We start from the raw sequence: 16,945 nt of genomic DNA on the forward strand, positions 1-16,945 counted from the left end.
ATGGTCACACAGTAAAACGATCCCTCTACCCTAACTAGCCACCTATTTTGAAATTACGAGAACAAAGTTCATTTGGGGATAAATTAATGGGCGACAGCTGGGTGGATGCACATATGTAACCAAACCTCTCTCCTCTGCTTTTCCACGGTGCTTCACATCCGCACAGTGCTGTTCTGCAAACAAAGTGACTGGATCTCACCTCCTTGCTGCCCCAATGCCCCATGCGTGACTGCACACCCTGCATGCGAGCAACATGACAGGAGTCATGCGTCATGCATTTGTCCAGAGCCACGCGGAGATCATGGGCTTTGCAATCTGGGGAGACTGCTTTGTCCTGCCTTAAGGACAGCCGTGATTACGTGAAGACACACAGGTGGATATCAAAGGGATGCTGTGAGGGGTCACTCTGGGAACACTGCTTGGAGCTGCAGCAAACGAAGGGGCTCTGGCACAATTATTTAAAACCAAACCTCTGGCTAGAAGCAGAATCCTGGCAGCGCTCCAAGTACCTTTCCCAAGTACCTCTGAGCACCAGATGGAATTTTTCCAGTAATGCTACTGATTATGTATAACAGACAAAAGGCACAGAAGAGTCCGTTTCTAGTGAGTTTCTAGTGAGAAAGAGCTTCCTTTCCCCATACAGGAGTCCAAACCAGAGCCTGGAGAACAGAAAGCTCTTTCACCCTGCACGCATGCAGAATGGATGCATGGATGGTGTCTAGCCGGTCCTAGGCAAGTCGCTGTGGGACTGCAGTGGTTTCAAATAAAAATACTGTGATGGAGGTATGTTTATGGAAACATCAAATACAGAAAAGAAAGGCAATGTAAAACATACTTTGCTTTTTATAAGGCATATTTAGCATTTTATAAGGTATACTTTCCCAAGTGAGGAATGGAAAATTGCAAAGACATTGAAAGCATTCAGCCAGGCAGAGGCCGTGTTATTAAACCTCAGTTCAGTACAGCCACTCTACAGCACTGCTCACTGCCCTGTGCATTATGTGTGTGCCTGCTACTAACAGAAAAAGATCTCAGGACAAGAATGATGCTGTCTTTTGGCATGAAAATTGCAGGGTTTATCTGTACTGCAGATGTAAATAATTTTCCTCTGCCATCTGCAGCAACCCTAACAGATTGTGCTTGAGTAGCGTCATTGAATGAATCATTTGCTGCTTTGTCCCTTGCCTTTCTGAATAAGCCCATTACTGTTCCTTGGCGGCTTACATCAGACTAACATCTTCCACACAGAAGGTTGGTGAACAAAAGTGCAAAGGTACACATGCCTGTTTCCTGCAATCTCCTGTCTCATAGCCTGTGCCTATTTCACAGCTTTACTCTGCTTACACTTCAAGAAGTTTTCAACTTTTCACTCTGAACCTTCCTTACTAGTTTAAGCCACACTACCTCTTACTTGCTACTTTCTTCACATCTGGAGAACTGCAACAGCCTTCTATAAAGTATTTGAAGACTATTATATCTCTCCTTTATTCTTTTCTAGGCTTAGACTAATTGCAAATTTGCTCAAGTCCATTCTACTGCAATGCTCTGAACTTTTCCATTTCTCACAAAGAAGTGAGACCATCTATCATTTTCATGAGGCTTCCAAATAGCTAGTGATTATCATAAGAGGTAGATAGCGCACTGTAGTTTCCAAATCCATTATAAAGTGTCACCTTTTTCCAGCCTCACAAAAGCACACTACCTATAGTACTTACTCAAGATATTGCTGAGCTATATCTTTGCTATCCAAATACATGCAGAAAGGCCCTTTTAATTCACAGAAGCAGAGAACAGAGAGCCTCTCTGATTTGAAAAAGGGTATTGAGGTTCCAATGAAGTCCATCATAATCTTGATAGCAAAAGTTCAGTTTTTTACTGAAGAAAAATGAAAGAGTTTCACCATATCTCAGCACCTTGGTGGTTCTCAGCTCACTTTAGGTTACAACTGCTTAATGAGGCTTGGGAGCAATACTGATAATGATCCTGTTTATCTTATCAACTCAAAAGCCTGAGGCCACAAATAAGCCCCTATTGTATAAATCCATTAATAACTTCTGCTCTACAAAGTGTTCTGGCCTGCATTATCTAAACATCTAGCTGCGTGCATCCAAAGCGATGTTCCCCGCAGCTGACTCACAAATTGAGCAAGCAGCTGCTGGTGATGGACAGTACCTGGGATGGCAGGGCTCTAATCGGTGATAGCTTCTAGGTGGACTTGCACCAGGGAGCACTGGTCACGCTGGCCAGTAATGCCTAGCACTGGAAGACCAAAGGCTTTCACAAGAAAGCAGGCAGCATAATTATTTCAAAACAATTACTATTCAGCAATACAAGCAATGCATAAATCTCCAAATTCAGGATTAAAGCTGACAGATCCTACTCTACAGCAACTAAAAATGCGAAATGAAATTTTAAAAACCATAAATACTTCCCAGAATATAAAGTAATGTTCATAATTTTTGTATCTGTAATTGAAATGTAATATCTTAGGTCAGCTCACTAGGAGAAATTTGTTCAAGATTATTTCATCACAGACTCACATAATTTATTTACTTGTCCCTTGAGAATCTGAGTACAGTAGAGGCCACTATTTTCCAATTTTTAAAAGTACTTTATTTGAGTTGAATCTTTTACATACATTTCTAAAATGTCTATCACTTCAGTTCCTTGGGAGGCTTTTGATAATATTCATAAGTCAAAAAATAATATTTTGCATTCCTCTTCCCACACCCCTGTTTTTTGTGAATCCCTAAATGGGAATTACCATCTTGGGGAACTTTGTTGGGGGCAATTCCACTCATATAAAGGCTAATGGTACAAAATATATCTGAGAAACATTGAGCATCTTTGTGCTGTGTTTAATTGATCTGCATTCACTTTGAAGGATAAGATGTATAATTAGGAGAAAGCCAGAATCAAATTCTACTTTGCATGAAATATTTATACAAGGAAAGGTTGGACCTGGCGCTTACGGACATGGTTCAGTGGGTGACGTTGGTAGTAGGGTGATGGTTGGACCAGATATCTTCAAGGTCTTTTCCAACCCTAATGATTCTATGATATGATTCTAAGTCAAACATGGCTTTGGGGGGTTGTACAGTGATAGTGAACATGCACACCCAAAGCCTTTTTTATCATTTATTGCTGAATGCTGATACATATTCGTAGGCATGGACTTGGTGAATGGTTTCCACATAGCAGATGGAGATGAATCAGAGGTGAAGATCAGTAAAAGGGATGGTTTTTTTTTTCAGTCTCTGGAGCTTCCCCTTACGACCTGTCAGACTTAAAAATAGCAACAGGAAATTGAGTTTCACACAGGCACAAACACAACATTTCCTCAAGCCATCCTCAATCTCCAGCGGGGCAGACCTGGGCGGGCAAAAGGACGGCACAACGAAGGGCTTCTCACAGCAAACCCAACCCTCCTGTGATCCCGCAGACCCCCCGCGTAGAAACCCAAACTCGGGGGCTCCCCACTTCGCCCTGAGGGGAGTCCCTGCCTCGCCACAGCCCCGGGGCCGCCATTTGGGGGCGGCGGGCGGGAGGGACCGGGCGCCGCCATCGAGGCGCTCGGCGCTCGGCGCCATCGAGGCGCTCGGGGCTCGGCAGCGGGGCGGCGGCGGCCGTTGCTGCGTGAGGGGAGGAGGGCGACGGCCATGGCGGCGGCGGAGCAGCGCTACCCGCGGAGCTCCATCGAGGATGACTTCAACTACGGCAGCAACGTGGCCTCGGCCAGCGTCCACATCCGCATGGGTAGGGGCTGGGGGCGAGGAAGGGCCCCCCCTGCCCTGCCCAGCCCGGCCCCTGGTTCCCCGGGGGCTCATTTTGGCGTTTCGGGGGGGGGGGGGGGGGAGTGGAGGGATAGGTCTGCTTACCAGGGGGGTTAAACCCTACAGCGATGCGTTTTGAAGCCCAAATCAGACTGGTAAAAAGTGTGCGTGTTAAAACCGGAGCCTGTAATTAAATACAGTAGCTTAACCCAGAAATTAAGGGGGGTTAATTTCTTCTAGGGGGTGTTTTCAGGTGTTGTCTCCGCAGCTTCAGCGTCTGGGTGCTGCCAGGCCATAGCTGTGGCCTTGAAATGCTGCTTTGCTGTTCGCATTCAGGTCTTAAATACATTGAGTACTCCTATATTAAATGTTCTCATCGCTACCTACTTGCTGAAGTAGGTAGAGTGTTATGGTATACACCTTAGAATAAAAACAGTGTACGCAGCAAATTTTTTAGTAGACATTTCTGATAAGCGTGAGATCTCTCTCTATTAAAATACAATTTTATCTTGATTGGAAATTAAAAGATGCCCTAGCCAATATGAAAGTGGCCTTGCCCTTAGCAAAACTGCTGACGCGTTTAGTAATGTGGGGAGAAGGGCAGGCCAGCTAGCAGGCTACCTCTGTGTATGTTCAGTGTGTTACAGCAAAGTAGGGTCTGGTCCCTCATAGCTTACAAATATATTTAATTTTGCCTGCTGCAGCAGCACTGCTGAGCTTAATTTAGTGTCTCTTAGCATGTGCTCTGAAATTTGTTTAATCTGTGTTATTAAGGCTTGACTGATTCTCGCTGTAAGCCTATTCTTAGTTGCAGAGCATTTTACTTAACAGACTTGGTCTCTTTCCATTTAGAGTGGGACATACGTGTTATGTCCCATATCATAGTGTCGTGAACCACTCTCTTATTCATGAATTAGGAAGCCTGTTAGCTTAATTTAGAAATTTCTTGTAGTAGCTTGTATCTGTAGGTATCCATCCAGTACAGCAGAAGTCACAAATGATGATAAATTATGTCTAACATGACAAAAGGTCAATTAAATCGATATTACTGTAAAGGTTTCGCTGTTTAAAAATAGTTACAGCTCTTTCTGTCTCCACACAACCTCCAAGCTTATCATTTTTCATTTACATTCATTAGATACCAGGAACGTGATGAATACTTTTAGTATTTTCACAGTGAAAATAGAGATTGGATGTAGTTATAAAAGCAGTCTGAAATAAATCCTTCCTAAATGTTTTTTTACTATTATTTCTTCTTGTCATCATTGTTGCTGTCTATATAACTATGTGCAAGAAAAAGTGTAATCTTGCTGTAATACTGTATTGGTGTTTTAAGGGAAAACAGCTTATTACTATTTTCTTCTCTGTTTTTTCACTGAATAAAGAATTTCTAATAGTTCCATATCAAACAGAAACTTTGTATCCAATTTACTGTTGAACTTTCTAAGTGTAAGTGAAAGTTGATTATGTTTTTATTTTTTTTCTTTTAGCTTTTCTGCGGAAAGTCTACAGCATTCTTTCCATTCAAGTTCTTTTGACCACGGTCACATCTGCAATTTTTCTGTACTCTACTGGAGTACAGGCATTTGTTCATGAAAGGTAAATACTAAAATGAAATCACAGTGTGTATCAGTGTGTTTAGTTTATGTAGTTGCTCTGGAGCACTCCTGTATGCCTGATCACACAGTGTTGTGATTCTATAATAGAAAATTTGTAACCTAATTATGGCATAACTTTTCTTCTGACATTTTTCTCTGTAGTTTATTATTAAAATGTATTTCAACTGCTGTTATTAAAAGTTATTTTAATCAGTACATTAGTAATAGTGTTTATTTGCATTATGAAAAGCTATATATTAGTGTGGAACATCTGAATTATTGATATTTCTTGTTTTATGGTCTAAATATCTGCTCTTAGAATCTATTTGGTATGTTGTTGTTTATGTGTATTAGTTCCAAAAAGCTGAATCATTTCTTAATCCTCTCACTCCTCCCCCACTCTTTGGTGTGTTTTTTTTTTTTGGTTTGTTTGTTTCTTTGTCTCCTGAAAATTAGTCTTTTAAAATTCCTATGGGTTTAGTTTTTTGCCTCATAATTTGCATGAGAAAAAAACAAGTCTCAAAATCAAACTGTGGTGAAAATAGGAGAAAAGAATAACTGGGGAAAGGAAGAAAGCACTGAGTCCAGTTTCTGTTTTCTTCCAAGTGCACTTGCAAGCTTTGCTTTTACTTTCGCTTTATAGCCCTAATAAAAAAGGAGGATCTAGTACTATATGAGTTCCTGTATAAGCTGTATTATATACAGCAGATGTTGTAAGACTACAGTTTTATAATTAAATCTTTTTTTTTTTTTAATCATCCTGCTCAGTTAGACCTGTTGTGATTTTGTGTTTGATTTTAGTCTAGTTTTTGCTAGGAGGGCTTCTTGAATGATTTAATTATAGCTATATTTGCCAGCCAGTCCTGGTTTTCTTTGGCATGGTTAGTGCTCATGTTTGTTGGATTCATGTGCTTAATTAAAAAAACCTACCAAATAAATAAATAAATAAAACAATTCCCTGGAATTCTTAATATACAAAGTATTACATATACTTTAAAACTGTTAGTTGAGTTCAGATAGATTTTTCTCTTCATACACTTGATGAAATCCTGGGCAATCTATAGCTTCAGCATGAAAAAACTATTGTTATTTGTGGCCGTACTATTTTTAACTGATTATCTATGGTGATATGTTTTAGAACAGTTTTATTGTAAAACTTGCTTTACGTTTACTTTGGATTTACGGAGCAGCATCTTTGTGTAAGTGATCACTTTAAAAGTTTGTTTTATATAAACCGTTTTTAATGTCTACCAAGTATTTTATCTTAATTTTGATGACCTTTTTTTTTTTTTTTTTTTTAATGAAACTTTACAGGCCTGCCTTGCTTTTGATATCTGTATTTGGATCTTTGGCTATAATCTTAGCACTGACGCTCTACAGACACCAGCATCCTGTTAATTTATACCTACTTTTTGGATTTGTAAGTATTTATACATTTAATTTCAATAGTCCTTAGAACATCTTCGATTTTGATGAACTCCTTAAATCAAGCTAGTAGTAGCTAATTTTTCTTGTATTCCTTGGAAGATAACTCAAACCTTTATGAGTATGTAGGGTATTTTTGGAGGTTCTATTCACAGGTTGTTTCTAGATAGCCTCCAGTTCAGATTTGTTTTACCACATTTTCAGGAAGAACGTTAGAGCTTGAAATCAGATTGAGCAAGCTTTTTTCCTTTCCTTCCCCCCCTTATTTTTTTACTTCTATATATGTATGTGTGTTTGTGTGTGTATGTTATGTATGTGTATATTATTGTTTTGTTAGTTTCTGTGCAACTGCTCAATAGGAAAGAAGGGGACCATTCCTGTTGCCATATTTGTTCAATGGACAACCTCGAGGACAGGCCCAAATATAACCAGCCATATGTGTTTATTTCATTAAATGTTTTCTGTTTGATGCTAAATTCTTAAAATGTTTCCAACACGGGAAAGTCAAACAACACTATCCTCAAATGTCAGTCTCCTGATGTTGCAAAGCTGTAGATGTGGTCTAACTTGCTCCTGGGTATTTTGGACTATGTAGCAAATCAGTCTGATGAAAGGAAGTCACATCAGCACCATCAGAATTTGATGCTTTAGAAGCTGCTGCCTAAGTTGTATTTGTCATAAAGTGGGAAGACAGAACCCACCCTTACTTACAAAGAAAAACTTTTAATTGTTACAGGGTTGTATCCTGACTCACTGCTGTCTTTCAGGACAGAAAGTAACGGGGAGTAAAGTAATAGTTTCACCAAATGTGGTGTGACAGTTTATGGCATGACAGTTTTAAGTATTACATTGTGTAGGAATAGAAGGATTAAAAACTGCATGTGATAAATTGCCTTAAAAAAAATATGGGTTAAGCATGCTGTTATTTTGATATGATCTCTTGGTTCATGCCATAGATAGTTCTCTTGTTTTCTTGTAATGAAACTTAAATTCAAATTACCTTCTTTTTTTTTTTTTTTTGACCCAGACATCAATAGTACATTTGGTTTTATCTTAGCTTTATGAGTGGCAGACTGGGGAGAGGAATAAGTTGACACAGACACTTAGCTGTCTAATAAGATATTAAGAGTGTTCAGTGAAAGTATTTCAAATACTGAAAAGTGTACAGAAAGCTGGAAACAGATCATTTCTAATAGCAGGTCTGAGAAATGTTACAGCTCTGTTGAGCTGTTTGTAAGAACTGTGATCAGATCAGTGTGTGCTCTGTGTAGAAGACCTAAATGGCAGTTTTCTGGAGTGGCTGTCTGTCATTCATTTTCACTTTATGTTGCGTTATTTTTATGTATCACAGCAACGTCCAGCACACGATGACAGAACGATTGCCATTTTCTTGTTGGACATCAAGCATGTTATAATGTATAAAAATTTAACTGGAGAACTAATGTAACACATACGGGGTTTATATTACATAATGGATCTTATTACGTGTGAAGTCTCCAAGTGTTTTGTTTTTTTTATCATTGTAATTATTTGTTTTTACTTTTTGTAGACCCTGCTGGAAGCACTGACAGTTGCTATTACAGGTAAATGATAGCCATCCTATTTTCTGGTTCCTTAAATGAATTGAATAATGAATCCAATATGTTTTACTAATTGCCATCTGAGATTCCTAAATGAGATATTAAGATGATTAACAATTCCGAATGATAATGAGTTTAGTAAAAACCTGGGGAATCAAGAGAGGAAGCTGGAGTCTTGTCCAGGAGTGAAATTGTATAAACCTGAAGTGAGCTATGCCATCCATTCTTTTAGAACAGCTAGCAGTGCTCATTCCTGGAAGGCACCTCTCAGCAGAGCTGATCTGCAAGTAAAATGTCCTCATCTCCTCCTTCGTCCTCTGAGGGAACTGCTTTGAGTTTGGAGAGTTTTGTACTTTGTTCTCAGGGCGGTATGCAGAGAAGTTGTGCTATCACCTTGCACTATAGCTTCCATCGTAAGCTGAAACCTCTTCAGTGTGGTTTCAGGTCTCCTGCAAACAAAACAAAACAAAAACAAAAGTCAAAAAAAGTCATTTGTGGAAATGAGGTTAAAGAGGAAGTCAGGTAGAAAAAAGGCTCCACCCACTTATATTTTCCTTCCTGCACCCTAATCAAAAAGTTCTAACACATCAAGGCATAAAATAGCTCACTTTTTATTTTTTCCTCTTTTTTTTTTTTTTTTCTGTGAGTATGGAAGATTGTTCTTATCTCTATTTAAGAAGCTACAAATATTCCATAAACGTCAAACTTAGTGCAAAGGTCTGTGTAACATATGATTGTGATCTTGAAGTGCAAAGACAAGTTCAGGCATAATTTGCCTTTTTTGCTAACAACTCAGATTTTTTCTTGTCTGTGAACATTTAAATTTAATTTCCACAACAGGTAACTGAGCAAATACATGGGATAGCGTTCTTTAAGTGACAGTTTGCTTTTTCGGTTTATAGTGAGCTTCTACGATGTGTCCATCGTCTTGCAAGCCTTTATTCTCACTACTGCTGTATTTCTTGGACTGACTGCATATACCTTGCAGTCGAAGAGAGACTTCAGCAAATTCGGAGCGGGGTATGTTGTCTTATCTATGACTTTTGTTTTGTCAAGCTAGTTTTTTTTTGTTTTTAAAGCAAGCTTTGCAGATATAACAATGAATACAGGTCAATAGAAGCTAACCTGCTGCAAGTTAATAGTGAGGGCATTGTTTATCGTAAGTTACTGATTTTATGCAGTTCTGCTCTGTTGGTAAGAAATTATTTTCAGCATAGCGCTCCTTATTGCAATAATGATTCTTATAACCATATTACACTAGTTTATCTGGATTTTTCACTGAGACTGAGCAGTTTCAAATATAACAGTAAATTTAGGGTGTAACTTTTGACAGCTCTATAAAAGCAAATTTTACCACTGATGCCAGCAAACAGTTGGTATCTAAGAACTGATGATGTTTATTTACTGAGTGTATTGTGGGGAGGTTTTATACAAAGAGAGATTTAGAGACTTTAAGTAAAATTTAAAAGAAAAGGTATTGTTAGCACTCACAGCTTAATTTTTATTTTATTATTTTTTTCAGGCTCTTTGCTTGCTTGTGGATTTTAATCTTCTCAGGTTTCTTGAGGGTAAGATACCTCACGTTCAAGGTCAAAAAATACTCTTTCACGTAAATTGTGTATTAACTTCTAATCTAACTAAAACATTTTGAATGCTCTGAAATATCCTAATAATAAAAAAAAAATCCTGCCTGGGTCCATTACTGTTGTAGATGATGTTTGTAATCTTTTAACCATTCATTTCCAGTTCAGATTTTTGTTGGATGCTGTTCTTGCTAGTTTGAAAGTGGTGTTTGAACTGACTGACAAGAGTGCTGTCAGCTGAGGTGCACTACTTGTCTGACAGAATGGGAAGGAGACTTCTGGTTTAATCAGATTTTTTTTTGTTTAGTTTGTCTTCTGGTGTTACTGTTTTGGAGACCAGAGCTTGCTTTCTCTTAAGAGAAGATGCTTTTTACTTAGTTAAGAGATTGTATGACTGGGATCTACGTGCAATAAGAATGTTGAAGAGTCATTGTAGTATTGTAGTTGTATGTATAAAACAGTAAAAAGACAGTAGGTATCCATGTTTTACGTGCAGCATATCTTTGTGCAGAGATTTTAATATTAAGAAGAAAATTAAATTTACATTTTTTTTCTCTTTCATTTGCCTCCAGCTGTTTTTCTACAGTGAGACGATAGAGTTGGTGTTTGCTGCTGCTGGAGCACTTCTCTTCTGTGGGTTTATAATTTACGACACTCATTTGCTGATGCACAAATTATCCCCCGAAGAGTACATACTGGCTGCGATCAATCTCTACTTGGACATCATCAATCTGTTCCTACACCTGCTGCGTTTACTGGAGGCGTTTAATAAAAAATAATCAGAAGCAGAGAGGTTGATTATCACAAGTATGAAGTTCAGTACCTAAATAGCGTTGGCTTGGATGATCTACAAAGAGACTGAATCTCTGTCGCTCTGTCATTCCATGAGTATTGATCCCTCTTTTTCGGGGGGCAGGGCTTTTCGTGTTGCTGAAGTTCTTGTCCAGAACATGTATTTTATTTAGTTAACGTGGTGTAGCTGTTTCAATCACTTTTTAAATTACTTAATTTGCACTCAATGTAATTTGTTATTGAATTGTTTGCCAATTTCTGATTGTTCCAGAGGAAGCTGTTAGAATGCCTCTGTCTGTTGTTCTGTAGCTGCTGGGAATGTTTGCTTTTGGGATCGCAAGTGGAAAGCATACAGGCAGCCCCAGTTTATCCGTGTGCAATGTGTTATTAAGTTAAAACTTGTTCGAGTTTTTGTGTGGTGTGGGGGGAATGTTCTGACAGAACGTTACACGAAGGGGTTCGTGGTGTGTTAAGGATTATTTATTGCCTGTCTTTGCGTGTTTGGAGCCATTTGAAGGCAGTCGCTGGCGCTCTGTGTCCGTTCCCCCAATAAACTCTGCAGCCCGCAGCCTGCGCTTGGTGCTGCCCCCGCGCTCGGAGACTTACGGGAGAACCCGCGGGGGGGGGGGGGGTGTCACGTGATGCTCATCCGGGGCGCGCCGCCCCGCGCCTGCGCAGTCGGCGGGAGCGGCCTAGCGCGAGGGTGGGCACCGGCCTCGTGCGCGGCTGAGGTGAGCGGTGGGGGTGGGGGGGGGGGGGCGGCCGTTGGGACCGTTACGGCCGTTGGTGGGGGGTGGGGGGGGCGGCAGCGGAGCGCTAACGGCGCCCTCTTCCCTCCCCTCAGCCATGGCGAAGAGCCTGCGGAGCAAGTGGCGGAGGAAGATGCGGGCGGAGAAGAGGAAGAAGAACGCGCCCAAGGAGCTGGAGAGGCTGAAGAGCCTCCTGCGGGCCGACGCCGACGCCGTGATGGAGGAGGTGAAGGAGGTGGCGGCCGTGCTGCCCCCCGCCGAGCTCCGCCAGCAGCAGGGTGAGACGGGGAGCGGGACACGCGGCACGGGCACGGCCCGGCCTCCGCAGCCGCCCCCCCCTCCCCCTTCCTGCCCCGCCTGCTCGTATCCTGCAAGCAGCCTGATGTACCGGGAGCTTTCTGCTACTCCTCTGCTTTCCACCGCCGTCATCAGTTCTGCTCCGTGTTGTCGGCCTGGAAAGCCAAATCTCTCTCCTCCAAAACCTAAATTTGCTATTAAGTCAGTGAATCTGCTCATTGGTAACGTTAGCTTCTTTCTGCATTGCATCTAGTCGCTTGTGGAGCTGGCTTAATAGCATCTGATTTAAAGTATTTGATTTAAAGCTCCTCAGAGATCCCTTTGCAAAAGCATTAAGCAAGCAAGGATTCCTTGGCAGTTTATTCCAATCACAGCATCATCTTTGCTGTTAAGCTCGAGATAGGACATAACTTCTTTTCCAGTTTAAGGATGTTAAAAAAATGTATAAAGCAGGAGCTAAAACTATTTTGTAGATACCTTATCATAGGCAGTGATTTTTCAGTTTTAAATATATTGTGCCCTGGTATGGGTAACAAGGACCCTGGTTTTTTAATGCTGGTAATACATTACACGTGGTGCAGGAGTGCATGACATTAGCCACCTACAGGTAATTCCATCTTCCTGTCCATTCCTTGGAAAGGATGTAATCTTTAAATAGTTCAGGAAATGGAAACAAAGGTTTTAAGTAGCTGTGTCCTGGACAGGAGTCAGAAAGATACCACCTCTTTCCAAAACTGCACTCCAGACTAAATCATAGCCCTTTTTTCTTTTCCAGTTTATGCTGTGTAAGCTGTTACGAAGTTGCCAATATAAGCTTTTTATGTGGGATGCAGAAGTCTCTTGAGACAGCACAGTAGGGATTTGAAATAATACTAGTCATGACTGTCAGTCACGCAGGCAGTTTTGTCAGTGCTTCAGGGATTAGGAAAGACACAGAAGGATTACGAATTTGAACAGCAGAGCCTATAAACTGTTGCAAATGGAAATGGAGGCTATATAAAAAATAATTACCTTGTTAAGGGTAGAACCGAGTATGATTTGTAGCTTTTTTTCTGTGGTTCTCATTTGTCCTGTAAACCAGCTGTAAAAGTTGTTCCTTACAATGGTTAGGATTGAATTTTCAAAATGATTTGGAACATCATCAGCTTGCTGGTGCTGAAGCTGCAGGAAACATTGCTGTCTTAAACCTAGTTTCTGAATCAAGTGCCTGGTTATGTCATTCCTGCACCCCCTTCCGAATCTGCTGGCAACTTTTATATGCAGTGGTCAATTTCACGCAGCATCTGCAGAGAGGTAGCAGCCTCAGAAATACTTAGCTGTAAGTTTTGTGGAAATAATGCTATCTTTGAGAGGACTCTTCAGCACAAACTGTTTATGGACGCTAAGAAATTCACATTTTTGCAAAATGTTATGAAGGACTGAAGTGTAAGGTTTAATCTAGAATTTATACTTCCCATAGATAAGCAACAGGTGAATAATTTTCCAGCCTTAGAAAGTATGTAGATGTATTAGGGATATCTTCCTGTGTTACCTTAAGGTATTTCTCACAACATACTACAGAATATTTTTTTTCCCCCAGTTTTTGTTGTTAGGAAAAAATAATGGAAGGTCTGGCTAGCCTTCAGTCAAAAGCAGTTTTGTAGATGTTCTTAAAACTTTATGGGCATGCACATATTTTTCAACATAATCATACCCATTGAGTCTGCTGCAATTAACTGCTTTTATAGCTTTTTTTTTTTGTCCTTTTCTTTATCTTTTCTCTCTTTTCTCTTTTCAATCTTTTTGGTAAGTTTTCTTTACATCCTCAGACCACTTTACTGTTCAGTAACTTTCCTCCTCTTACTGATTCCTACAGCATCCTTGGGATTGCAAAGTGATGAAAATGTCACATTACGTAGACAACCAATACTCTGTCCAGGAATATTTCTTCATTTAGTTAATGTTGCAGCAGACATTTATTATGGAAGTGCCTTTTTGCAGTCACAAGCCCGTTCATGTCACAGATTAACCTTAATGGTATGACAGGACAGGAACCCAGAGAAGAAGCTTAAGTAGAGTTGTGTTCTATGTTTTTTCCTTTATCTGTTTTTTATTTAGGGGTGGATTAACTTTAAAAGAAATCCATGAACAGTACCCTAACTAAATGTAAAATTACAAATAAATTGGTTGGAAGCAAAGTGGTTTTGTATAAACCAGTGTGTATGCAACCTAGTTTGTAACTTTGTGCTGTTATTTTGCTCTGATTGTTGCTCTGTTTGGGAAGCTTGGCCATCAAATAGCACTGGCTTATTTCTTCAATAGATTTTTGCAAGTTGTGACTTGTGCTGTGCTGCTTGGTGCTGTGGATCCTTTCTTTTACGTGTTATTACTAGAAGAAAAGACCTGATGCTGTAGCATCACATCTGTACCGCCATCTAATGCAGCAATTTATATGAGCGCCACCTGAACTGTCAACTAATAGTTTGTGTGGTTCTGTGTTCTTCAGAACCTTCCTTCCCCCTGTGTTCTAGCTCTTGCTCCCAACATCTGGAGCTTTGGGCTGGGACAGACCAGCTTTTCCGTGGCATTTGCAGAGCAGCAGTGTTAAGAAGCCCTTGTGTTTCTCTGATGTCTCAGGACATCTCTGGAGCTGGGACTTTTTGTCTTGCTTACCCTTTGCAGGCAGCAATAAGCCCCTGTGCTGATTCTCTGCTGATTACAGGTATTCATATCCCAACTTTAGGGTTCCTGCACATGACTGCTGCAGATCCCTGTAGACTGCCAGCACATTTCAACCGTTGAAGCAGTGTGTTGGCCTTTTCCTCATGAACTTTGTCTTCTAACATCAAACAACATAAAGTCGTCTTCCTCTATGTAAAAGCTCATCATAAAGCTTTTAGCATTGCATGTGGAAGGTTGGAAACAAAAGTTTAATAGTACAGTACTATTCAAATCTACACTTAACAAGGTGCCCCCCCCCCCCTCCTTGTAGCCTTGTTGTCTCCCTAAAAGAGCCAGTTCTTGTGGTGTTAGCTAGGTGAGGATGCTGTTCTTAGGAGTGACCACATCACAGGTAGCCTTCCTGGTCCTAGAGATTAGTCCTCTTTGCCTCTTAATTGTATTGAACTTGATCCTATGCTCACTTTTTCAGGCAAATGTATCATTGCTGGCTCATAAGTTATATGTTCCCTGCATTTTTCAGAGATTTTTCTCTTTATTCTTCTCTTTACCTGTCTTCATCTTCCACTCAATTTAACGTTTAGAACTTCCTTGCATCTTAAACATTACATCATAAAAAGTGTTTAATTGTACATATGTTTCAGTAAGCCTATGGCTTCCTGTATGCTTGCAGCTTTTGATGGAGACCACACACAACGTTTTTAGACACAGTGTTGGAACAGATGGCAGGCTAAAGAATAAGGTGCTTTGCCCAGACATAGGCCTTTAGGGAAAATTCTTCATATTTACTATCAGCTGTTGAAATTCTTGGGTTGCTGTTGTATTGGCTTGGAAACCACTTTCAATGTACAAAGCCTTCATCTCTCTGTCCACAAATACTGTTGTGTATAGAGATCTTTTTATCATGTTTGTGAATCTAGTAACAAAATAGCTTCTATGAAACTGATTCATGTATTTTGCTCACTATAAATTCCTTTCTTTTCCAGATGACTGCAAAATGGACATAGGTAATAAACGAAACAAAAAAACTTTCCTAGACGAGCATGGACAGTACCCAGTATGGATGCATTCCAGGCAGAAAAAGAAGCTTAGGGCACAGCGCTTAAAAGAGAAAAAAAAATCAAAGTTGGCCAAAGGCCGAGCCCGGTAGACTTGAAGAACTTTGTAAGATCATGAGTATTTTACTTTCCATAATAAATATCCTAAACAAGTACACGATGCTTCTGTATTTGGCCACCGAGTATGATTTATTTTGTTGCATGAACCTCTGAAGAGACTGCTGGGCACGCAAATGATGAAAGCAATGCAAAAAAGCAAGTGCCTTTGAATAGACTAAATGTTTGGTTATATGTTTTCTTGGGGGGGGGGGGGGGGGGGTGTCATCTTTTATTTTATGGATGCTATAAAAAAAAAAAGCTGTAAATGGTCTTGACCTGTTGTCAATGTAATTTTTCTATTAGTAAATTTTACCAAAGATTTCTGTAAGCTCACTGTATCCTTTAAGTTCTGTCAAATAACTTCTGTCATGCTGATCTGTGTCGCTTTTAACGTCTGGTGATCAATGAAAACAGCCTCTTAATATGTAACTTAAAGGAGATTACACACTGAAGTCAACACCAAAGCTTCATGAAATTTTCTTTTTAAAGTAAAAATCAAAACAAAGTGTCGGCATGACATTTTTTTAAAAATTCGCAAAGAGAAAGTTGTTGAAACAAGGTTTTTCACTATGCAACTGAAATACAGTAGGAGCTAAGTAATTGAAAGTAAAACTGTTTGATTCGTTTCTTGTTAATCTGAGTGAATGCAAACGCACAGACTGAGGAAGAAGTTCTAAAACATTTTCCAAGTTTTATTAAAGTAAATGAGGATTTATTTTTCTGCATGTATTTTCAGTAGCTTTATATTTCTCTTAAAATGGCAGTAATCTATCATGCTTTACAATGTGGGCATAGAATAAAATATTGCAGGATTGCGTAACAGATGCCATTTATATGTCATTAGCTACAGTTGGTTGCATATTACTTGGCAATAACATGTGATGACAGATGCAAGAATTAGTTGCCCAGAAAGCCCGTGTTTTTAAAATGTCTCTCATTTCGAGGATGGAAGTAATTACAGTACCAGTCTTGCTGTGTATTGCCTGTTGAAGTACCCTGCATTGATGCAGAGCATAACCTTTGTACAACGTCACCCAAGGTGGGATCCACGTTCTGTAATTGCCCAGAAATTGTGATGTGTGATTACTTGGACATGGGACGTAGGATTTAGCCTTTTAATAGTAGTTCCACTGGTATTCTGTACTAAAGTCCATTAAGGACTACTCAGCCTGAAAATTTAGTTTTTCTGGAAAAAATCAACCGTATTTTGTTTCGTTTTTATTATGATTGTTAAGTGTTGAGGGAAAATACTCTTCTTATGCTGAGGTGAAGCAAAGAACTACAAAGATGTTGCAGGACATACCAGTATATCATCTGTTTGCACATACACTGA

General features: G+C 39.9%; 2 protein-coding genes across 3 annotated transcripts; both read left to right on the forward strand.

The window, feature by feature from the left end:
- Positions 1-3,592: 3,592 nt before the first annotated feature.
- TMBIM4 (transmembrane BAX inhibitor motif containing 4) lies at positions 3,593-11,319 on the forward strand. Of its 2 annotated transcripts, XM_084506580.1 has the most exons (7): positions 3,593-3,756; positions 5,264-5,372; positions 6,686-6,791; positions 8,346-8,379; positions 9,279-9,396; positions 9,899-9,944; positions 10,532-11,319. In XM_084506580.1, the coding sequence occupies exons 1-7, from the start codon at positions 3,660-3,662 to the stop codon at positions 10,736-10,738; spliced, it is 717 nt and encodes a 238-aa protein (XP_084362706.1). In that variant the 5' UTR covers positions 3,593-3,659; the 3' UTR covers positions 10,739-11,319. The 2 variants fall into 2 exon arrangements, with proteins under 2 accessions (XP_084362706.1, XP_084362705.1); XM_084506579.1 differs by lacking the exon at positions 8,346-8,379 and having other exon boundaries at positions 9,242-9,396.
- Positions 11,320-11,337: 18 nt separating this feature from the next.
- Positions 11,338-16,432, forward strand: LLPH (LLP homolog, long-term synaptic facilitation factor). Its single transcript, XM_084506581.1, has 3 exons — positions 11,338-11,482; positions 11,596-11,778; positions 15,442-16,432. Exons 2-3 carry the CDS (start codon positions 11,598-11,600, stop codon positions 15,603-15,605), a joined length of 345 nt encoding a protein of 114 aa, XP_084362707.1. The 5' UTR covers positions 11,338-11,482; positions 11,596-11,597; the 3' UTR covers positions 15,606-16,432.
- Positions 16,433-16,945: the final 513 nt, after the last annotated feature.

Source organism: Aythya ferina, assembly GCF_964211825.1.
Source record: "Aythya ferina genome assembly, chromosome: 1".
Lineage (NCBI taxonomy): Eukaryota > Metazoa > Chordata > Aves > Anseriformes > Anatidae > Aythya > Aythya ferina.

Excerpts from the sequence above, each read along its gene's own strand:
- LLPH (XM_084506581.1), top strand. The coding sequence starts at position 11,598 with ATGGCGAAGAGCCTGCGGAGCAAGTGGCGGAGGAAGATGCGGGCGGAG. Across the intron at positions 11,779-15,441 it reads CGAGCTCCGCCAGCAGCAGG|ATGACTGCAAAATGGACATA; the intron begins GTGAGACGGGGA and ends TTTCTTTTCCAG.
- TMBIM4 (XM_084506579.1), top strand. The coding sequence starts at position 3,660 with ATGGCGGCGGCGGAGCAGCGCTACCCGCGGAGCTCCATCGAGGATGAC. Across the intron at positions 3,757-5,263 it reads CAGCGTCCACATCCGCATGG|CTTTTCTGCGGAAAGTCTAC; the intron begins GTAGGGGCTGGG and ends TTTTTCTTTTAG. Across the intron at positions 9,397-9,898 it reads TTCAGCAAATTCGGAGCGGG|GCTCTTTGCTTGCTTGTGGA; the intron begins GTATGTTGTCTT and ends TATTTTTTTCAG.